Source organism: Corvus moneduloides, chromosome 9, assembly GCF_009650955.1.
Source record: "Corvus moneduloides isolate bCorMon1 chromosome 9, bCorMon1.pri, whole genome shotgun sequence".
Lineage (NCBI taxonomy): Eukaryota > Metazoa > Chordata > Aves > Passeriformes > Corvidae > Corvus > Corvus moneduloides.
In genome coordinates this window covers 32,835,544-32,859,283 of record NC_045484.1, presented here as the reverse complement: position 1 = coordinate 32,859,283, position 23,740 = coordinate 32,835,544, and the positions used below count along the sequence as shown (strand labels likewise).

Genomic DNA, 23,740 nt, shown 5'->3' with positions numbered 1-23,740 from the left:
CTGAGGATGAGAAAGTGTCCCCAGGTTCCAGTTAGAGCAGAACACTGGAGGCAGTGATGGCAGGTGAGGACAAGCAAAGGAAAGGTATCTGTGAGGCTGAGGAAACCTGGATGTGTTCCATGACTCCAAAAGGCCAAGGCCTGAGCCCCAGCCCCTGGCAAGGCAGATCCTGTCCCTCCCTCAGTGCGCAGGGCTCTTCCCGGGGCACTGGGATGTGGGGATGTGCAGTGCCAAGGGCAGCACCACGGGGCGGCCCCTGCCAGGCCGCTGAGCAGGGACAAGGAGGCGCTGAGGCCCCAGGGCTGCAAGGGTCACTTGTCTCCTGCTGGCCTCAGGGCCAGGGCCAGCAGCCGTGGCCCAAGTGCTGCACAAGTTGGCTCTGTCAGGGCCTTGCAGCTGCTGCCCATCCCTCTGCCCTCTGCAGCCCAGGCTGTCCCACGCTGTCCCTGCCCTGCGCCTCTGTCCCTGCAGGCTGTCCTCATCCCCCCGGCTGCCCCACCTTGCCGGCCCCTTCCTTTGCTGGCAGCTCTGTGTCCTGCCTGCCTCTGCCTGGGCACACAAAGCCTTGGGCTGCTCCAGACTCCTTCTGGGGGACGTGTTGCAGCACAGCACTTCCCTGGGAGGGAAAGACCTTTCTCCTGGTGTCCAGTCTGGAGCTGCCCAGCTGCCCTTGGTGCCATTATTTCTTTGTCAGGCTGTTTTATACAATGAAGAAAAGCTCCTCCATCTTTGAAACCTCCCTTCAAGCCCTCCCAGGCTACTTCTCTTCTGTCCTCAGTCTCCACAGAACTGAGCCCAGGGCCCTCAGCTTCCACCTGCTGGTTTTGTGATGAGGCCTCCAAAGCCCATCTTGGGAGATTTTTGGGTTCTCTCGAAGGTCTTTGAAAATGGAAACATAGTGATCGAGGTCCAAGAAAAATGGAGTGTTATTTTTTCCCAAACCTTGCAGTGACAGAACAAGGGGCAATAGCTTTAAACTGAATGAGGGGGAATTTAGATTTGATCTAAGGAGGAAATATTTGACAGTGAGAGTGGCACAGAAGTGCAGCTGTGCAAGCCAGAGAGCGATGCTCCATCCCAAAATTCTTCAAGGTCAGGAGGTTTGTGCCAACCCCTCCACTCCCCAAGGATGGAATTCCTGTTGTGGGGGTTCTCTGATGTGCTGCGTGACCTCACAATGCTTCTGGCCAGAATGTCTGCTGGGGGCCAGCCAGGCTGCTGCAGTGGCAGTGACCTCACAGCCATCACCATTCCAGCCCTGTCCCCTGGGCGTGGCTCTCCCCTTTCCTCTGTCCTGGTCTTGTCTCTGCAGGGATGGGTGGTTTTGTGATGAACACCTTGTCCCCAAGATATTCCTGAGACCAATCATTTGTCAGTCAGGCCCATGTCACAGCAGTGACCTCATATTCAACTCGCTCAACTCCTCATCTCTGCTGGAGCCCACATTGAGCAGCCAAAGCCAGCCCCTGCTCTGGCCTTTCCCTCTGCCTTGCCCCAGGGCCTGACAGAGCCAGGCTGCCGCAGGTGACCTTGAGGTTGTGCAGGGCTCAGGCACAGGGGCTGTGCCAGACTCAGTGCTCAGCTCACACTCTGTGGGGTGGAGCAGAGCCCAGCCAGAAGTCACCCCCTGAAGCAGCAGCTCTGCCGTGCTGGCCACTGGGCCGGCTTGGCCAGGGAGGCTTCTGGCCATGCCCTGCAAGGAGCTGCTGCTGCCAAGGTGCCTTTGGTGTCTCAGGCTCTCCCTGGCACAGCTCCCACTCCGGCACTCTGCACTGAGGCCTTCAATGTCTTGGGCTGGCCTGGGGCTTCTCCTGCAGCAGGGTCTGCCCTGGTCATGGCACAGGAAAGGCAGTTCCTGCTGGAGCAGGAGGCTCTGCCCGGAATGGGCTCAAACAGCTCCAACAAGGCCCTGTTTGCAGAGCCCCCAGTGGGGAATGCAGAAGGGAGGTCCCGCTGCTTTTGGGGTGAAGAATGCAGAACCCAGCCTGACTCCTCCATTTCAAAGTTCAACATCCTGAGAGGGAGCTGCGGCTGTGGCAGAGCTGGTAAAATCCCTGGAGAAAGGAACAACCAACCAAGTGACGCCACTGAGAGCTTCTCCAGAGCTGTGGAGTTGGCACAGCCTGGGCACATCTGACTGACAGGGCAGCACGTCAGACTAGAAAAGCCCCGGCCCAAATTTTAATGGCAACGTCTTCTGACATTTCCCTTCTTGGGGGTGGTGGAGATCCCTCCCTGGAGTGGGGACACTCCTCAAGGTCACTGCTCAAGGCCGAGTCACAGAGATTTGCCTACGGTCATTGATCTGGGTGAGTGACATCAATCTCTGCTTAAGGACTGGTTTTGCTTTAATACAAGTGCTTCAAAATTGCGTCCTAGAGCACTAGATTGTAATAGTTGTTACAGCTCCTATACTGAGCAGTAAATAATTCTGATTAAGATCTTTTGCTCTAATCATGAGGGTAATCAATTAGATCTGTATTTATATAAATAGATCTGGTTTGCTATTACTCATCCCATGGGACAATTTGCATAAAGCTTCAATTCCACCTGTCCAATCCTTGCCAAATAAACATAAACCCTTGCCAAAATCTGGGGCTGGGATTGGATCCCGCCATTCCCAGGCTCCCCTCACTGAAGGAGTTTAGAAAGCCTGGGGGTCCTGGAGGGATTTGGGGATCTATGGGGAGTGTTTGGGGGTCCCTGCTGCACCTCATGACCCAATGGCAGCTTCTCTAATAAACATCGCCTGAAGTTCCCACTCTGCCCATGACAGGCACGCTGTGAGTGTCTGTGACATCCCGGCTCTAGGGCAGCCTGGGGACTCCTGGATGTCACCATGGAACCCCTGGGAGTGTCCGTCACCTCACGGTTCTTTAGGAGCACGGGGATTTCACCACTGGACTCCTGTCACTGACTGTGACATCCCGGCTCCTTGTCAGCATACAGACACGTCTGTTGTCACCATGGAGCCCCTGTGAGTATGTGTGAGCTCATGGCCCTTTGGAAGAAGACACCCTTTGCATTTCACATGAAACCCCTGTGACCGGGTCTTTAGCAGCCCAGAGACCCCTGAGATGTCACTGTGGAGCCCCTGCGCTTGTCTGTGAGCTCTCAGCTTCTGAGCCGGCTGAAGACAACTGTGATGTCACCGTGGAGTCCCTGTGGCTGTGTGTGACTAATGCATCTTTAGGAGCCTAGAGACCCCTGGGATATCACCGTGGAGCCTCTGTCACTGCCAGTGACCTCGTGGCTCTTTAGCAGCCTGGGGACTCTTGGAATGTCACCGTGGAGCCCTTGTGAGTACCTGTGACAGATCAATGCCCCAGCAACATGAAGTCCCCTGGGATGTCACCATGCAATGGCTTTGACTGCCTCTGACCTCATGGCTTTTTATCATCCCAGGAAAAGCCTGGGATGTCACCACGGAACCCCTTTGACTGCTTGTGCTGTGGTTTAGGAATGATATTCCCCCATTTCATGCTCCTACTAAAACCGCGGCGCCTCTCACTCCCCTACTGCCTCCCATGGAAAGCACAAAAGACAAAGATCCTGGGCTGGGATAAGAACAATTTACTGGGAACAGCAATGAGATAAGGAACAAACAGGAAGGGCAACAATACTGATAACAGAAGGGATAAGACAAAGAAGTTACTTACAGGGAAAACTGCAACACCACCAACCCTGCTGCTGTGTTCACCCAGGTGCCTGTGGAAAACCAGAATAAGGAGATCACCATCCAGGTGTCTTCCCAGCATGGATCACCAGGAATGTGGGTCACCAGCTCTCTTTGCAAAGTGGGTCCTCTGATGGAGGATGATGATGGGGCAGCGGACAAAGCTTTTCCTGCAGTTGGGGCGGTCCCAGGGCTTCCCTTACCGGTGGCTCTGCCGGTGATTAGTCAAGTAAGAACTCCGAGTGAAGCTCTTCCCACACTCAGGACACTTGTAGGGCCTCTCCCCAGTGTGGATGCGCTGATGGGGGACGAGGCTAGAGTTGCGGCAGAAGCCCTTCCCACAGTCGGGGCAGCGGAAGGGCCTCTCGTCTGTGTGAATCCGCTGATGCAGGAGGAGTTTGGAGCTGTCCCGACACCTCTTGCCACACTCGGGACACTCGTAGGGCTTCTCCCCGGTGTGGATCCTCTGGTGGTGAATCAGGGCCAAGCTCCTGCTGAACCTCTTCCCACATTCCCCACACTTGTAGGGCCGTTCCCCTGTGTGGGTCATCTGGTGGCGGATCAGGCTGGAGCTGACATTGAAGTCCTTCCCACATTCCAAGCACTTGTAGGGCCGTTCCCCGGTATGGATCCTCTCATGGCGGATCAGGTCAGACTTCCAGCGGAAGCTCTTCCCACATTCACCACACTCATAGGGCTTCTCCCTATCATGAAGCTGCTCATGGACCACTAGGTCTGAGCTCTGGCTGGAGCTCCAGCTGCCATCCCGGCACACAGTGGGTCTTTCCTCCTTGGAGCACCCTGGCCTGGGTTTGGAGCCCCTCTTTGTGTGGGATCTTTGGGGCTTCACCTTCCCGTTGGATTCCTGTGACGTGGAGCCACTCAAAACGACCTCTTCCACAAGACTCTGTCGGGGGAATTTGCCCTTCCTGGTCTCCATCCTCAGCTCGTTGTCTGGGGGAGGAAGAACAAAGAGAGGATGGGATTTGCTTCCATGTCAGAGGGAAGGGGAAGGAGATCCCCCAGTTCATCCTCGGCAGGATGGCGTCGGCAGCAGGGTTGTCCTGCAGCCAGGGGTGATGCTGGGCTGAGAGATGGAGTAGAAGAGAGGGGGAAAGGGGCAGTGACTTCTGCCTCACCTGTCTGGCTGTCCTGGGGCATCTTCCTTTTCCTCACAGCTTTCTCCTCCATCCGGCCAAGGTTTGGGAATGGGGACTCCTGCAATGGGGAAAAACAAGGTGTGAGCGCATTGGGTTGGGCGTTCCTCCTGCCCAAGTCCATCTCTAGAAGTCACCGGGCCTCTGGTGTCCATAAAAACCTCCAAAACACCAAGATTCAGTTCAAAAGCAGCCTCCTGCGAGTTCCCCCTCTCTGGTCCCTCTACTTTGAGCTTCTGGGGGCTCCCTCCTGTCCCAGCTGCTGGGGGTCCTGAATGTATTGGGTTTCCCCCATCTGCTTGGTCCCCACCCACCCAGGTTGCCTGGCGTCCCTGGAATTCCAAGGCTCCCCCCACTTTGGTCTCCAAACTTGGAGATCCTTTGTGTCCCTCTTCTCTGGCATCCCCTCACTTAGGAATGCTGGGGGGCTTTGGGAGTCCTGGGGTCCCTTCTCCCCTTATTCTCTGCTTCAGGGAGCCAGGGCTCCAAGGCATCCCCCCTTTCCCACTTCAGGGTCCTGGCAATCCTTGAGGTCCCCCCTCTCTGAGGTCCCCACTTCAGGGTGCAGGCAATCACAGGGTTCACCCTCTCCAGATTCCCTCTCCTCCAGATTGCTGGCGTTCCCCCAGTCCCGATATTGTTCCTCTCTGCTCTCCTCACTCTGCAGGTCCCAAGGTGCCCCTGCTCTGGCTCTTCTGGGGGGTCCCACAACCCCCTGGCTCTGGGCTGAAAGCAGCAGTGCCTGACCCAGGAAGGCCAACTCTCACTGTGGGGTAGGGACCTGGCATCCCCCCGCCCACCTTGGGGGCTCTGCTGGCAGCAGCTACCAGGACTGCCAGAAAAACCCTTCCTGGGGACACCCCAGCATCCCCCAGAGGATCTTTTTGCCTCAGCTTTGGAGTCCTGCAAGCTCCAAACAGCCCCTCCCAAAAAACACTGTGCTGCTTTTAAGGGAAACTGGCAGGAGAAATGAACCCGCCTCAACCACCTCAAGAGAGAGTTCCCGTCGGGCTCACAATTCATTAAAGAGATTACAATAAACACAGCAATCAAGAGAAAACGGGTTTTAAGCCACAAAGACTGAGTACAACCTGGCACCGTGCTGGTCAGAGAGGTGCTGGAGATCCTACCACGTGGTGGTCACAGTCTTGTCAAAAGTGCTGGTCCTGTGGAAGTTCTGCTCCTCCTCTGGATCCCTTGAGCAGCAGTGGTTTCCTAGTTCCCCCAAGCCAGGTTTTATATGCTCAGGTTCAGGTGGAAATGCTCAGTACCTCCCCCAGGTCAGGGAGGTTCACAATGGAATGATGTCATTCTCTGAGTCACAGGATATTTTGGGAGTCCTTGATTGTCTAAGTCTTTGCAGCTGCCCATTCTGCTGGTTGATAATGACCAATTAGCAGAGAAGTCCCCTCAGGCTGGGTGTGACTGCTGGTTGTTGTGGGTTTGTTTTTCTTTTCAGGAATTTTGTCCCATCTGACAGGAAGAGGCAGTGAGGGAAGGGGGTTGCCCAGGAGACAATCAGGGGCAATTAGGAAACCAAAGAAATGGCCACGCCTCCTCACATACCATGGTGATGGCTCAGCCAGAGAAACCAGAGTTTGGAAGTGGTGGCTGGGGAGTGAGCTCTCTGGCTGGGGGGTCGGTTCTCAGCAATCGCAGAGATAGCATGAGAGGTTGGGGGCAAACCGAGACTTTGCTGATGTGTGGGGTCTGGGCTCTGCCCCCTTTGCTCGGCAATCGGAGGCACAGCGGTCACCTGTGGTGCTCGCAGTGGGTGCCTGTCCTTACCAAGATGGGGCTGCGCCGTGGCTTGCTCTTGGGCTCTGCCCTCTTGTTTTACTGCTTCTCCTGGCTGCCGACACCAACTGCTGCTCAATCAGATCTGCTGCCTTCACCACTTCTGCCAGCTGCCGGTGAGTGACGCTGAGGTCCAGTGCTGCCTGATGGGACCTGCCTGCCTTTGCTGTTTGCTGCCCGCTGCCGGGGTTGGTGCTGAGACACATTGCTGTCCCGTGAGGCTGCAAAAGGAGAGCTGTCCCCTGTGTCCTCTTGCCCCAGCTGCCACTGCCAGCTGGAGAGGCTGCTGCATGGAGTTACCGAGGAAGCTGCCGCTGCTGCATCGCGTGAGCAAGAATGCTGAGAAGCGTGGAAGAAAGCTGATTACACAGGATCTGCAAACAGGAAAGGCATCCTGTTTGTCAGGCTGCAAGCCTTGAGAAAAGAATGACAAACTGTCAAGACAACAGATTTATTAGGGGACTGTAACCGGTTTTTGAGCGAGCAGCTAAAACAGTTTCTCACACTCAAAAGTATGAACGCTCTCTAACTTTACAATAAACCCGATTCACTTACACCTGCCTTGTGTCTCTCGCATCCATACATCACAATACCCAACCCGTCATCCTTCATGCTCAAGTACAAGATGGCAGCACAGGTACCTGCAGGTAAGTGCAGCCATTCCTTGAGGGTTGATCAAACTTTTAGGTCAAGGGCCTCGAGGAACCCTGCTTTCAGTTCTGAATGGTCAGCCAGGTAGGTCACTTGAGGGATGGTATATGTTTTTGGGCTATCCATTTTTTGATTCCTAGAGTTTGAAGAGGGACTTTACCAATTCACTGTAACCAGAATGTGAGTTTTGTAGATAGGATGCATTTTGCTACACCAATCCAAGGGTCAATCTGCAGGCCCAGATCTTTTTCAGAGTCACCGGGGCCAGTCATGTTCGGGCTGTGCCAGTGATGGTCCAAGCAGTGCAGTTGTTGATGCTAGAAGAGTCCTTTGTTTGCTTGATGGAAAAGCCGTGGCACTGTTCCCCTTGTGTTTTGAGACCGGGGAGATTGCAGAAGGTCTCTAATATCTTGATGTTCTGCTTCATGTTTTCCCAGGAATCGCTCAATAAGACCACATCGTCTGCAAATGCCATCGCTGTGACGCTGTTCATTCCCCAGTGGTTGTACCCTCTGCCACTCTCTTCCAGCTTGCAAAAGGCAACATTGGGTTGCCCTGTTTGACTCACACCTGGATCTGGATGTGGTCTGTCTGTGTTTTCTTTGTGGTGATATATGTACGGATGTTCTCATACATATTGCTCACCAAGCTGATGACATGAGGCTCCACTTCCCTTTGCTGCAGACCATGTAGAATGTGCTGGTGGCTGACGGTGTCAAAAGCCTTAGTGATGTCCACAAATACAACCCCCAGCGGTTTGTGATATTTTTTGGCAGACCGAATTACTGTTTGCAGGAGTTTCACATTTTCAGAGCATCCTGCCATTCTGATAAAGCCTCTTTGCCTTGGGTTGAGGGAGCATGCTTTAGTCAACCTTGCTGTTAATATTCTGGAGAACAGTCTTAGACAGGATGGAGCCAATCATGATGGGTCTCCAGTTATTAATGTCTTGGAAATGTTCTGGTTTGGTTGACTTTGGTGTTAATACAGTCCTGCATCCCCTCACCATGTCCGAGATTTTACCTGATGTTAACCAAAGGTTGAATATCTCCATGGTCTGGGCAAACTCAGGGTCTGTCTTCTCGAGGTCCTTTAGGGTAATCCCGTCTGGATCAGGAGCTCAGCTTTTGCTCATCTCCTGCACGTTCTTCTCAGTTTCTTTGGCTGTAATTAAGTCCCTGGAAGCGCTATTGTCAGCTTTCCCATTGAATTTGCAAGTTCCCAAGGCTCTTAAACTTTCCAGGTGTTTCCCATCTGTCTTTAAATGCCACACAAATTTCACTGGGTAGAATTTTGCAGGACAGGCATTCAATGTCATGCAGAGTAATCTTGGCTGATTTCCCCCAATCTAGATGGAATAGGTGCTGGAAGTGCACCTCTCCTGATTGCTCTCTTAGTCAGCCACTTCTGGCAAGGTCTTCAGGAGTTTTCTTCCTGGGTCCCTGCTTTGTTCTTATCTCGGGCTGATGTTCTTATCTGGCTTATCATATTGATGCATCTGAAGCAGCCCTGGGCTGACTCATTGACCAGTGATGTCATCTGCTGGCCATTAAGTACCTGCTTGAATGCCCATGGGAAGGAGTTGAGTTTCCCAGCTGAAAGACTTTGACTGAAAGTTCTCTGATAATGGGCCCGCAGCTGCCCCTCCCTCTGCTGGTTGATGTTCCCAGCTGTTCCTCCTCATTATCTGGCCAATGACTCATGCCAGGTTCTGTTCCCATGCCCACAGCTGGTTCCCTGGGCAGCAATCTCCTCTTATCACTCATCTGCTTCCCTATCTTGGACAGAATGTGTTTGGCAATGAGTTTACTGATGGTTTTGTTTCCCCAAAACTGAGCCTTCAACCTTATCAGCAGATGCTCTTCCTCCTTAGACCAACACCTTTTGTGGGCGAAACATAGATTTAAAAGAAACATAAAGAGTTTAGTTATAGGCTAGCTGTGTTGCAATTAGTTAGAAGAGGAAGGAATTTGGGCCCAGCTAGAGTTAATTAAAATGGTTAAGAGAGCTGGACCTGAAACAGTTTTCAAGATGTTAGGAATTGCTTATGGAATAATTGCTGATCTGTCATTTGTATGTTTGCTTAGCTGTGCTTAGAATGAGGAACAGAAACATTGATAAGTTGGTCTGGGGAACAAGGGCAATTACCAGTTTCCTCCCTCTGTGGGAACCTATTCAAAAGTCACGCAAGAGGAAACTTAGAGATGTGGGTGGGGATGTTGCTGGCAGGTTGTTCTCCAGCTCAGGAGGCAATGTTTCCAATATTCCTTCCCTCTCCTTGCTGCTTTTTCCCCCTGTTGTTTAGTAAAAAAGTCTCGGGAGACAGCTGTCTTCTCCCACACTTGGTTGAGGTTTAAGATGTTCTTACACCTCCCATAGCCTGGGAAAACCCTCCCAAACCGTAGGAAAACAAACACACTCCTTAGTGTCAAACACACCCGATGTGTAAAACTCCAGTGTCAGCAGTTCAAATGCATTTTCTGCTAAGTTAGGGAGGCCAGATGGTAAATTTAGAGAACACAGGTAGGCCCTGTTTTTACACAAGGAATCTAGATTAAAAGTTTTAGATGCCAGGTGCAGCCAATCAAAACGGGAAGTTTGGGTGCCGGTCAATGCCTGGTACAGGTTTATCGATGGACACATTTTAGGGATCCGGATAGTTAAAGTGTCCAAAATTTTCAGAGAGGAGGAATAAGATCGGCAGTAGACCCCTCAATAAATTACCGGATCTTGCCAGGCACAAATCCCTGGGCCAGAATTCGGGTAAAAAGCTGCACGGTCCTTACATAAAATTTGTTTTACAGTTTAGCAGGAGATTGTTGACTGGAGATTCCAATGATATCATGCTGGGGCAGAAGTCGGCTTCGTTACACTTCAAAGGGCATACAGTGGTACCATGAAGAGGAGTGACCTTTGCAGCAGTGCCCACTTCGTAACAGGTATCTCCTCAGAAGATGGTAGTTACGCTGGCCGCTTACCCGCGCTTCATTGAATTTCTTCACTTTGACATTCAGAGCACTGGGCAGAAATCACATGGCGTCAACACCCGCCTCGGGCCTTCGCGATGCTTTGTTTTAATTAAACAGTCAGATTCCCCTGGTCCACACCAGTTCTAAGCTGGCTGCTTGGCGCCGGCCGAGGCGGGGCGCCGGCCCGGGGACCCCATCCGGGGACCCTCTGCTGCGCAATTGGACCAGGTGGTGAAAACCATGTCCTGTCCCTCTCCAGTGGCATGAGGAGATGATGATCATCCCTGGAGGAATTGCCTGATCCCCTGTGAGCCCTGGGCCTTTTTCCTCAAATGCTCAATAAACCCCTTCAGCAAATTTACACTCCGTGTCCATGTAACTGTATCCGTGTGTGCTTTCCAAAGGAAATTCCCCCAAATCTCCAAGAAGTTGATCCCCGAGGTGTTGTCCTGTCCCCGTGACCATGTGCAAATCCCGTCACTGTCTCACTGTCACATCCACACATCTCTGAGCCTGCTGGCACCTCCCAGGTTTGCTCTGAACTTCTCCCTCCTGCTCCCCACCACCAGGAATGACCATGGGAGCTCAGACCAGGAGCACCCAGGCTAGGGATGGATAAGAAGCACCTGGCAGAGGGGGGAGGAATCCCCCATTTCAGGGGGGTTGTGGGGTGCAGGGGGAGCAGCTGAGTCCCCTCCCAGATCCAGGGCTACAAACCGGGGACAAGATGCCTCAAGTGCCTCAGCTGAATCGTTTCCTTCAGCCCTTGGCCCGGCAAGTCTCTGGCTGCAGCACAACCTGTGCAGGAGACTTTCCAGTGGGAAGACAAAAGGAAGGAATTGGTCCTTCCCTCTCCCTCAGCCTTCCTCCTTGTGCTGATCTTCTTGTCATCCCTTAGCAAAACCAACCAAAACTCATCTGCAGTGAGGTGTTTCCGAGGGTCCGTTCCCAAACAGGGCCACAGGAGGGTTTTCTGCCAGGGCAGAAGTGGGATTTGGTCAGACAGTTTAAAACATGACCATTTCTAAATGCTGGAAATCCAGAGGCTACAAAAAGGAAGTCTGCAGTGGGAATGGTCCATTATCCTCCTGCTTCCCGCTGCTCAGCTGGCCAAGCCCAACTCCAGAGGAGCAGATCATGGAAAGCAGAGCTGCAGGGAGTGTTGGAGACTCATTCCCAGAGAGAGAGGGAGAAAGAGTGAAGTAGGGACAAGAACGCCAGTTGTTTTCTTGATCACAACCACCACAAACAGCTCTGTACTCAGTGTGCAACATCCCGATGCTGAGGCACGTTCCTGGTTTTTCACCACAAATTGCATCATTTTGGAAACTGTCCCTGGATTACAACAAAACCACAGGCCAAAAATTGACTCCGTTTGCTTCCTACATCAGAAATCATTAAATCTCTACCAAGATGTGTTTCCCTGCAGCAGAAAAGGCCACTTGATTCCCTTTGTGCTGACTTTCTCCTGAGTTCACGACTTCAGATCAACTGAAAGTGTCCCGCTACCACCAAAGGTGGCCGCCAACAACCAGGATCCAACCCCCGAGTCACCATCAAACGCGCTGGATCTGCGCCTTCCGCAGCCCAGCAGCAATTCCTGCCGCTGCCCCCTGCTCTGGGTCAGCCTGACGGGCATGGTTCTGGTGTGTGGAGCTGGCTCCAGCAGGACACAGCGCTCAGACCCGCTCTGTGTCCCGCAGCTTGGGCATCTCAGGCACTGCTCCACAGCTGCGGGGCCTTTCCCACTCTTTTTCCACCAAGGTTCCACCACTGCTGCACAAAATCACAGAATCCCAGAATTACCCAGGTTGGAAAAGACCTGTGAGATCATCCAGTCCCACCTATGACCCAACACCACCTTGTCACCAGACCATGGCAGTGAGTGCCACACCCAGTCTTTCCTTAAATACCTCCAGGGACGGCAACTCCACCACCTCCCTGGGCAGCCCATTCCAATGCCCAATCACCCTTGCTGTGAAGAAACTCCTTCTAATCTCCAGCCTAAACCTCCTCTGCTGCAGCTCAAGGCTGTGTCCTCTTGTCCTGTCTGTGTTCCCTGGGAGAAGAGACTGAGCCCCACCTGGCTGCCCCCTCCTGTCAGGGAGTTGTAGAGAGTGAGAAGGTCCCCCCTCAGCCTCCTCTTCTCCAGATAAACAACCCCAGCTCCCTCAGCTGCTGCTCACGGGACTTGCATTCCACTGCTGTTCCACTGTTGCTCCGTGGCTGCTGCTGCTGCTGCTGTTCCAGCGCAGCTGCAAACCCTCCCCTGGTGCTGCTCCCACTCCAGTGCTGCTCGTCTGTGACACTGCGGGGCCTCCTGGAACCGTGGGGACATTGTGACACCGCGGGGACACGTGGAAGCAAAGGAACCCTGTGCCACTCCAGGATCTTGTGGAATCCACAGGCCCTGGGGCACTGTGGGGCCTCCTGGAACCAAGGATCCATTGTGATCCCTGAGGGCCTCGTGGTTCCCAGGGATCCTTGTGACACTGTGGGGCCTCATGGAACCAAAGAGACCCTGGGACAATGTGAGACCTGATGGCAGAAAGGGGGGAACCTGTGACAATGTGGGGCCTCATGGAGCCAAGGCAACCCTGAGACAATGTGGGACATCACAGCAGAAAGGGGACTCTGTAACAATGTGGGGCCTCGTGGAACCAAGGACCATTGTGACACCACAAGGGCTCATGGCACCAGAGGGATCCTGTGACACCGGGGGACCTCGTGGCCCAAAGGAGAACCTGTGACACTGTGGGGCCTCAGGGAATCAAGGGGACTCAGAGACACGGTGGGGGCTCCTGGTTCTCAGTCTCTTCTGACACTTGTCTCCATCTACACAGAAGCCAAACAGGGCAGCCTGAGCCTCTGCATCCAGAATATTCCCGTCTCCATGGCAGGATGCTCCTGCTCCCAGTGGTGCTGTGTGTTCCCTCTGCTCCCTGGGGGAATTGCATCCTACAAGAGACACAGCGAGCACTCCGGTACCCGACACCATAGGGCAGGGCCTCCTTCTGGGTGGCAGCAGAGACATCTTTCACTCCATCAGAATGCTCAGAGCCCCGTCCAATGTGGTCTGGAATGTTTCCAGGGACGGGGCATCCACCAGCTCGCTGGGAAATCTGTGCCAGTGTTTCACCACTCTCAGCATCAAGAATTTTCCCTTATCTCTGCTCTGAACCCACTCTCTCTTAGTTGAAAACAATCTCCCCTTGTCCCCTTGACAAAGGCCCTATGGAAACATTTCTCCACATGTTTCCGAGGAGGTGCTTTGAAGTCTGAAAGGTCACACTGGGGTGTCCCCACGGCCTTTTCTGCTCCAGGCTGAACATGTCCAACTGTCCCAGCCTGTCTCTGTCACAGAGCTGCTCCAGTCCCCTGAGCATCTTGGTGGCCTCCTCTGGAAGTGCTCCACGAGCTCCGAGTCTTTCCTGTGCTGAGGACTCTCTTGTCAATTGTCTTTACAGAAGACGCAGTCGCTAGGAGAGGGGAAACTCATCCTTCCTGAAATGCTGGCACAAGAGCAGGGACAGTTTCTGCAGGGCTGAGACACAGCCCCGAGGGAGGCAGGGACATTCCCTTGGCATCCCTGCAGCTGGGGGCCAATCTGCCGGCACTGGGAGCCTCTGTGTGTGTCCAGCTCATTCTCCCACGGCCGTTGGCACGTGGTCAGCAGCCGTCCAATGCCATCCCCCTGATTGGCACTGATCTCCAAGGCAGCCTGGAGCCCTCCTGGGCCAACGTTCCCTAATTAGGACCCTGCGGACACTTCCTCAATTCTTGTCCAAACCAACTTCAGCACACCAAAGACGTCACAGCACTTGTCCATGAGGACAAGTATCCCCCATGGGGACGCTCTGCTCTCTCCTCCATGGGGCACAAAGCAGCAACACTCCCAAGGAAAATCTTCCCCTGTGGGCCCTGCGGCTCCTTGGGAAGTTCCAGAGCAAAGAGTCAAGGCAGGCGCCTGAAATGCTTTCCCAGCTGGCCCACAACACATCTCGGATGGATCCACAGTGTCCCTGGGAAAGACAGATGCAGAACCCTTCACTAATGCCCTGGAACGTCCAACAGGAACCACAGCCATGAACAGCTCTCAGGAACCACTTCTCAGAGGATTTTAACTTCTTGGAAGCCCAAGGAGTTTGAATGTCTTCCTGGTGCCTCGGGCCCTGGGCAAACAGGGCTTATCAGAGATGCTGGCAGGGGACCATCATCCCTCCTCCTCCCAGGACACCTCTCTTTGCCCAATTAGCTCCAAGTGGCTGCCTGGGGACAAGCTCCTCTTTCTCCACTTCCCCTTAGATGGGCACTTCCTGCTCAGGTCCAGTGCTGGCCTGGGCCCAGGGCCAGGGATCTGCAGAGACCCTCTGTGGGGACAAGGGCCTTGGGGAGCTGTGGGCATGTCCCAGGCAGGGACAGTGCTGGCGTCTGAGCCTTGTTGGGGATGGGTATTACAGGTGGGCATATCCCACAGATGGGGTCCTGGAAGCACACATGTGTGGGGCAGCTGTGCAGAGCGGGCCCCAGGTGCTCTGGTGTGCCCAGGTGTGACAGTGTGAGGGTCTGGGTAGGGCATCTTCCCCTCTGGACTCTGCTCTGGGGCTGGAGATGGGACCGGTTTGAGGCCTGCAATGCAAGAAAACGAGGTGGTGTGAATTTAGGAACTGCCACACCTGAGTCATTCCCCAAGCCTCAGCATTGTATGCAGTTGATCACCACCCCCAGTGCTCCCCAGTGCTCCCCAGTGTCTCCAGTGACTGGAGATCCCAGTTATGGGGTTGATCACATTGCCCATGACACTGTTCTTCTCCCACATATTGGGTCTGGGACTGGGCTCAGCTCTGGGATGTCCCACAGGGAAAGCTCAGGGAGGGAAGGGGCAGTGGGAGATGGGGGATCTGGCTGTGGGGGCTGCAGGAGGATGGATTGTGGTGGAGTGGGGGTTGTCCCCACAGGGTCCCCAGCTGCCTTTGGCTCCCTGCCCCCCCCAGGGCCTTGGCCCCCGCAGGTGCCTGGGCCATTCCAGGGGCAGCTGCCCTGTGCAGGAAGCTGGAGGGATGCCAGGCAAGGGGGCTGGATGCGTGCCGCAGGTGGGATGGACTCTGTGCCAGGGCCGGGCTTGTGGCCAGGGCTGGGGGCTGTGCCAAGCCGGGCTTTGGCCTGGGGGCTGTCGGGGAGGGTGCAGGGAGGAGTCCTGGCAGGGATAAAGGTGCTCCTGGCCCGGTGCAGCCTCAGCCAGCGCTGCCCAGTGCGAGAGGAAGATGAAGGTGGCTGTGCTCAGCGTGGCCCTGCTCTTCTCCATCCTGCTGTGCCTCCCAGCACAGGCCAAGGTGAGGCACCAGCCAAACATGTCCCCACACCCTGCCCTTTCTGGCCTCTCATCCCACCCTTTTGGTGTCCCTTCAGGAATTTCCTCCCGGCTCTCTCCTCTGTGTCCTAGTCAGCCTCCCCAAACGCCCTCCCACTGACCATTCCCAAGCCCTTTCCTTCCATGCCCCCCCCCCAGTCCTTTGCCTTTCTTCCTGGCCACTGCAGTGCTGTCTCCTGATACCATTCCTGGACTCACCCCCAGCTCCCAAACCCTCTCTCAGTCCTGTCGCTTTTGTCCTCGCCCGTCCCCGTTCTTCTTTCCCCACCAAGCCCCTCCCTTGCACTGCCATGTCCCTACACCACAATTCCTTTCTCCTGCCCTGTACCTTACACCGGGCCCCTTCCACGGTCCCAGCCACGTCCCTTGGCTCCTCAATTTACCCCAGGTCAGTGTCTTTGGGTCTCCCCCAGCTCCAAACAGATCTCCTTGGAGGCCCTGAATTCCCATCCCTTTGCCTCCGCCCTGCTCCCTGCACCCGTGTTCCCCCCTCAGCCCCACAAGGTCCAATCCAGACCAAGCCTTTGTTGTCCTTTCCCAGGCACTCCTGGAAGGAACCCAAGATGATCTCCAGGAGGTGAGTGGGGGGCTGGGACTGGAGGGCATCCCCTCTGGTAATTGGGGGGCACTTTGGTTCCCCCCATCCCTTGCTGGCACCGGGGACACCCCAGTGACCAGCGAGATCACCTGGTCTCTCTGCAGGTGGATGTAGTCAATGTCGACATCCTGAAGACACCTCAGGTGGGTACCAGGAGTTCTGCCGGTGTCAGACCCTCCCCTCGCACGCCCACCACACCCCAGGCCATCCCATGCTGCCCCAGCACAGCCCAGTGCAGCCCTGCTGACACCCCAGACACCTCCCCTGCCCCACGGATCCTTCCCAGGGAACCCCTTGCCCAGGGCCCCTGTTGCATTCCCATCCCAGGCCCCCCAGCACCCCCTGCATGGCCCAGGCCGCAGCCCCTGCCCCAGCTGTGCCTCTTGGCCAGGACCCCACTGCCTCTGGGCAGGAGCACAGCAGCTCCTGCACCCCATTGCTGCCCGCAGGCCCCTTCCCCAAGGACCCCTTTGCTTTCCCTTTTCCTCCCAGTGCAGCCCAGTGCCCCCAGTGTGTCTCTAACGCTGCCTTTGTCCCCAGCCTGCTCTGCATAAAAAGCTGGAGGAAGTTCTGCGGGTGAAGCTCCTGGCTGCCTCTCTGGATGCCTAGGTGAGCAGTGCCTGCAGGGAGAGGGCTGGGGCCAAGGCCCCTCTCATGTCCCAGTGGGCACCAGAGGTCACCTTCTGCGAATGTCTTTTAGGATTGCAAGTTGTGGGGACAACCGTGTCCTTTTCCCACCACTGGAATGAGGAGATGATCATCCCTGGAGGAATCCTCTGAACCCTTTGAGCCCAGGGCCATTTCCCCTGACTAATCAATACACCCTTTTGGCAAAGCTACGCTCTGTGTCCGTGTGTCTGTGTCCGTGTGTGCTTTCCAAAGCAAATTCCCCCAAATCTCCAAGAAGATGATCCCCGAGGTGTTGTCCTGTCCCCCTGACCATCTGCACATCCCGTCACTGTCTGACTGTCACCTCCACACATCTCTGAGCCTGCTGGCACCTCCCAGGTTTGCTCTGAACTCCTCCCTCCTGCTCCCCACCACCAGAATGACCATGGGAGCTCAGACCAGGAGCACCCAGGCTAGGGATGGATAAGAAGCACCTGGCAGAGGCGGGAGGAATCCCCCATTTCAGGGGGGTTGTGGAGTACAGGGGGGGCAGCTGAGTCCCCTCCCAGATCCAGGGCTACAAACCGGGGACAAGATGCCTCAAGTGCCTCAGCTGAATCGTTTCCCTCAGCCCTTGGCCCGGCAAGTCTCTGGCTGCAGCACAACCTCTGCAGGAGACTTTGCAATGGGAAGACAAAAGGAAGGAATTGGTCCTTCCCTCTCCCTCAGCCTTCCTCCTTGTGCTGATCTTCTTGTCATCCCTTAGCAAAACCAACTAAAAATCATCTGCAGTGAGGTGTTTCCGAGGGTCCGTTCCCAAATAGGGCCACAGGAGGGTTTTCTGCCAGGGCAGAAGTGAGACCTGTGGGATTTGGTCAGACAGTTTAAAACATGACCATTTCTAAGCGCTGGAAATCCAGAGGCTCCAAAAAGGAAGTCTGCAGTTGGAATGGTCCATTATCCTCTCTCTCCCCGCTGCTCAGCTGGCCAAGCCCAACTCCAGAGGAGCAGATCATGGAAAGCAGAGCTGCAGGGAGTGTTGGAGACTCATTCCCAGAGAGAGAGAGGGAGAAAGAGTGAAATAGGGACAAGAATTCCAATTGTTTTCTTGATCATAACCACCACAAACAGCTCTGTACTCAGTGTGCAACATCCCGATGCTGAGGCACGTTCCTGGTTTTTCACCACAAATTGCATCATTTTGGAAACTGTCCCTGGATTACAACAAAACCACAGGCCAAAAATTGACTCCGTTTGCTTCCTACATCAGAAATCATTAAACCTCTACCAAGATGCGTTTCCCTGCAGCAGAAAAGGCCACTTGATTCCTTTTGTGCTGACTTTCTCCTGAGTTCACGACGTCAGATCAACTGAAAGTGTCCCGCTACCACCAAAGGTGGCCACCAACAACCAGGATCCAACCCCCGAGTCACCATCAAACGTGCTGGATCTGCGCCTTCCGCAGCCCAGCAGCAATTCCTGCCGCTGCCCCCTGCTCTGGGTCAGCCTGACGGGCATGGTTCTGGTGTGTGGGGCTGGTTCCCACAGGACACAGCGCTCAGACCCGCTCTGTGTCCCGCAGCTTGGGCATCTCAGGCACTGCTCCACAGCTGTGGGGTCATTTCCCACTCTTTTTCCACCAAGGTTCCACCGCTGCTGCACTGAATCACAGAATCCCAGAATTACCCAGGTTGGAAAAGACCTGTGAGATCATCCAGTCCAACCTATGACCCAACACCACCTTGTCACCAGACCATGGCAGTGAGTGCCACATCCAGTCTTTCCTTAAATACCTCCAGGGACGGCGAACTCCACCACCTCCCTGGGCAGCCGAATTCCAGTGCCCAATCACCCTTGCTGTGAAGAAACTCTTTCTAATCTCCAGCCTAAACCTCCTCTGCTGCAGCTCAAGGCTGTGTCCTCTTGTCCTGTCTGTGGTCCCTGGGAGAAGAGACCGAGCCCCACCTGGCTGCCCCCTCCTGTCAGGGAGTTGTAGAGAGTGAGAAGGTCCCCCCTGAGCCTCCTCTTCTCCAGGATAAACAACCCCAGCTCCCTCAGCCGCTGCTCACGGGACTTGCATTCCACCGCTGTTCCACTGTTGCTCCGTGGCTGCTGCTGCTGCTGCTGTTCCAGCGCAGCTGCAAAACCTCCCCTGGTGCTGCTCCCACTCCAGTGCTGCTCGTCTGTGACACTGCGGGGCCTCCTGGAACCGTGGGGACATTGTGACACCGCGGGGACACGTGGAAGCAAAGGAACCCTGTGCCACTCCAGGATCTTGTGGAATCCACAGGCCCTGGGGCACTGTGGGGCCTCCTGGAACCAAGGATCCATTGTGATCCCTGAGGGCCTCGTGGTTCCCAGGGATCCTTGTGACAATGCGGGGCCTCAAGGAACCAAAGATCCATTGTGACACTGCAGGGCCTCAAGGAACCAAAGGGACCCTGGGACAATGTGAGACCTGATGGCAGAAAGGGGGGAACCTGTGACAATGTGGGGCCTCATGGAGCCAAGGCAACCCTGAGACAATGTGGGACCTCACAGCAGGAAGGGGACTCTGTAACAATGTGGGGCCTCGTGGAACCAAGGACCATTGTGACACCACAAGGGCTCATGGCACCAGAGGGATCCTGTGACACTGCAGGGCCTCAAGGAACCAAAGGGACCCTGTGACAATGTGAGACCTGATGGCAGAAAGGGGAGAACCTGTGACACTGTGGGGCCTCATGGAGCCAAGGCAACCCTGAGACAATGTGGGACCTCACAGCAGAAAGGGGACTCTGTAAAATTGTGGGGCCTCGTGGAACCAAGGACCATTGTGACACCACAAGGGCTCATGGCACCAGAGGGATCCTGTGACACCATGCGACCTCGTGGCCCAAAGGAGAACCTGTGACACTGTGGGGCCTCAGGGAATCAAGGGGACTCAGAGACACAGTGGGGGCTCCTGGTTCTCAGTCTCTTCTGACACTTGTCTCCATCTACACAGAAGCCAAACAGGGCAGCCTGAGCCTCTGCATCCAGAATATTCCCGTCTCCATGGCAGGATGCTCCTGCTCCCAGTGGTGCTGTGTGTTCCCTCTGCTCCCTGGGGGAATTGCATCCTACAAGAGACACAGCGAGCACTCCAATACCCGACACCACAGGGCAGGGCCTCCTTCTGGATGGGAGCAGAGACATCTTTCACTCCATCAGAATGCTCAGAGCCCCGTCCAATGTGGTCTGGAATGTTTCCAGGCACGGGGCATCCATCAGCTCGCTGGGAAATCTGTGCCAGTGTTTCACCACTCTCAGCATCAAGAATTTTCCCTTATCTCTGCTCTGAACCCACTCTCTTTCAGTTGAAAACAATCTCCCCTTGTCAGTTTGACACAGGCCCTACGGAAACATTCCTCCACATGTTTCCGAGGAGGTGCTTTGAAGTCTGAAAGGTCACACTGGGGTGTCCCCACGGCCTTTTCTGCTCCAGGCTGAACAGGTCCAACTGTCCCAGCCTGTCTCTGTCACAGAGCTGCTCCAGTCCCCCGAGCATCTTGGTGGCCTCCTCTGGAAGTGCTCCACGAGCTCCGAGTCTTTCCTGTGCTGAGGACCCTCTTGTCAGTTGTTTTTACAGAAGACGCAGTCGCTAGGAGAGGGGAAACTCATCCTTCCTGAAATGCTGGCACAAGAGCAGGGACAGTTTCTGCAGGGCTGAGACACAGCCCCGAGGGAGGCAGGGACATTCCCTTGGCATCCCTGCAGCTGGGGGCCAATCTGCTGGCACTGGGAGCCTCTGTGTGTGTCCAGCTCATTCTCCCACGGCCGTTGGCACGTGGTCAGCGGCCATCCAATGCCATCCCCCTGATTGGCACTGATCTCCAAGGCAGCCTGGAGCCCTCCTGGGCCAACGTTCCCTAATTAGGACCCTGCGGACACTTCCTCAATTCTTGTCCAAACCAATGTCAGCACACCAAAGACATCACAGCACTTGTCCATGAGGTCAAGAATCCCCCATGGGGGCACTCTGCTCTCTCCTCCATGGGGCACAAAGCAGCAACACTCCCAAGGAGAATCTTCTCCCATGGGCCCTGCGGCTCCTTGGGAAGTTCCAGAGCAAAGAGTCAAGGCAGGCGCCTGAAATGCTTTCCCAGCATGCCCACAACACATCTCGGATGGATCCACAGTGTCCCTGGGAAAGACAAAAGCAGAACCCTTCACTAATGCCCTGGAACGTCCAACAGGAATCACAGCCATGAACAGCTCTCAGGAACCACTTCTCAGAGGATTTTAACAGCTTGGAAGCCCAAAATGTCTGAATGTCTTCCTGGAGCCTTGGGCCCTGGGCAAACAGGGCTTATCAGAGATGCTGGCAGGGGACCATCATCCCTCCTCCTCCCAGGACACCTCTCTTTGCCCAATTAGCTCCAAGTGGCTGCCTGGGGACAAGCCCCTCTTTCTCCACGTCCCTTTGGATGGGCACATCCTACTCAGGTCCAGCGCTGGCCTGGGCCCAGGGCCAGGGTACTGCAGAGACTCTCTGTGTGGACAAGGGCCTTTGGGGAGCTGCAGCAAATTGCATCCAGGCACAGTGCTGGAGTTTGAGCCTTACTGGGGATGGGGTCCCTGGCACCCTGCATGTGGAGCAGCTGTGCAGAGCTGGAGCCAGGTGCTCTGTGTGGGCACGGTGGCTGTGGGTGGGACAAGGTGAGGGTCAGGGCAGGACATTTTCCCCTCTGAACTCTGCTCTGGGGCTGCAGGTGGAACTGTTTTGGGGCCTGTGAGGAAAGGGAATGGAGTGGTTTGGCTGTGGGAAGAAGCACACCTGAGCCATTTCCCAAGCCTCAGCCTTGTCTTGGGGTGATCAACATTGCCCAGTGCTCCCCAGTGTCTCCAGTGACTGCAGATCCCAATCACCTGCCTACCCTTGACTCAAAGTCCTCCCACATTCCTGTTTTCCCTGATTCCGGGGTCCTGGAAGAGGGGTCAGTGCCCAGCCCTGTTTTCTCAAAGTGCCTGAGTGGGAATAGGGGCAACTGTGCTGGGACCCAAGAGAGTTTGGGATGGGCTCAGCTCTGGGCTGTCCCACAGGGAAAGCTCTGGGAGGGAAGGGGCAGCAGGAGATGGGGGATCTGGCTGTGGGGGCTGCAGGAGGATGGATTGTGGTGGAGTGGGCGCTGTTCTCACATTGGGATCCAGCTGCCTTTGGCTCCCTGCCCTGCAGGCTGAGAGTTGCCCCTGGCAGCTGGCAGATCCCCTGTCCTGGCAAAGACAGGGATGCAGGACGGCTCTGCAGGACAGCGCTGGGCACCCCTGGCTGCACCCCCACCTTCACACCCTGCAGCCATCCCTGGGAGAGGAGGCATTTGGGCTTTTCACAGGGAGAGGGCTGCATTGGAGGGGATCCTATGGATGTCACCCCAAGACAGGAGACCTCTCAACTCTTCTGACACAACATTTCTGGGTTTCATTTTCTGTCATTCCCTGATCTTATCTCTGCTTCCTGGAGATTTTCCTCCTGGACTTGTTTGCCTGGGCCTTATCTGTCCCTGCCACCACTCACAGACCCCAAATCTCTGTGCACTCTCCTTGACCCTGCAGGAACCTGCCTCTTTGCAGGGCACTGGCTGGGGGCAGTTTCTGTTTGTGGGTTGGAAAAACAACAGGCCAAACTAAGACTGATCACTAAAAGTAAGACTTCAGATGTCTCAGGGACTTGTCAAAATTCATCATACCTTTTATTGATATCCCCTCCCTGCCATTCTCCACTAGTAGGAAACTGAAAACAAAGTCTCAGGAAATGTCCTCATTTTTATCAAAATCCTTGCCTTGGAAATATTCTGGGACAGATCAGAAACCCTCAGCATTGTCAGAGCTTCATGAGCATTTCACTCCCCCTGCACTCGAGATGTTCCGAGTTGTACTCACAGAATCTGTAGACACTGGGATGTTCCAGCTTCAGGAGATCCCTCCAGGAGCTGCAGCTGCCTTGTCCTGCAGCCAGAGGCTTCCTGAGTCAAGAGCTGGCAATGATTCTGCTCCAGCAACTTCTCAGCACCTTTGCAGCCTTGGCTGAGTTTAAGCCCTGTGTGCCTGTGTGCTGTGCCCGGGCTGGCTGCAGGCAGTGCCCCAGCCCTGCTGGGCTGGGCCCAGGAGCTGCTCCTGGCCACAGCTGTCTCTCTGCAGCGCTGCCGCTTGTCAGGAGCCGCCTCTGTGCCAGGAGCCCGGCCCAGCTCAGCAGCACAGACACAGCACAAGGACTCTGATGACCCTCTTGGGGCTTGGTGCTGAGGCCCTGAACATCAGTCCCTGAGAGGGAGCTGAAGCAATCTCTCAAGAATTCAAAGTCAATATCAATCTCCAAAGTTTCCTGAAGTTTTCATGGGTCCCACTGAGGAAGACTGAGGATGAGAAAGTGTCCCCAGGTTCCAGTTAGAGCAGAACACTGGAGGCAGTGATGGCAGGTGGGGACAAGCAAAGGAAGGTGTCTGTGAGGCTGAGGAAACCTGGATGTGTTCCATGACTCCAAAGGGCCAAGGCCTGAGCCCCGGCCCCTGGCAAGGCAGATCCTGTCCCTCCCTCAGTGCGCAGGGCTCTTCTCGGGGCACTGGGATGTGGGGATGTGCAGTGCCAAGGGCAGCACCATGGGGCGGCCCCTGCCAGGCCACTGAGCAGGGACAAGGAGGCGCTGAGGACGCAGGGCTGCAAGGGTCACTTGTCTCCTGCTGGCCTCAGGGCCAGGGCCAGCAGCCGTGGCCCAAGTGCTGCACAAGTTGGCTCTGTCAGGGCCTTGCAGCTGCTGCCCATCCCTCTGCCCTCTGCAGCCCAGGCTGTCCCACGCTGTCCCTGCCCTGCGCCTCTGTCCCTGCAGGCTGTCCTCATCCCCCCGGCTGCCCCACCTTGCCGGCCCCTTCCTTTGCTGGCAGCTCTGTGTCCTGC

The 23,740-nt window shown here is 55.3% G+C and overlaps 1 protein-coding gene and 1 long non-coding RNA gene across 2 annotated transcripts in view; one reads left to right on the top strand and one right to left on the bottom strand.

Annotated features, from left to right (window-relative positions):
- The window catches only part of LOC116447733 (zinc finger protein 420-like), a gene marked incomplete at its 5' end in the record, with an annotated part of 109,024 nt that overhangs the window by 13,815 nt on the left and 71,469 nt on the right, over positions 1-23,740 (bottom strand). Inside the window, 1 exon segment of the mRNA XM_032117198.1 lies at positions 3,837-4,380. Within this exon segment, the coding sequence (XP_031973089.1) occupies positions 3,837-4,380 (544 nt within the window).
- Positions 15,472-17,058, top strand: LOC116448338. Its single transcript, XR_004241895.1, has 5 exons — positions 15,472-15,583; positions 16,163-16,198; positions 16,324-16,362; positions 16,760-16,828; positions 16,920-17,058. It is a non-coding gene; the product is annotated as an uncharacterized LOC116448338 (long non-coding RNA).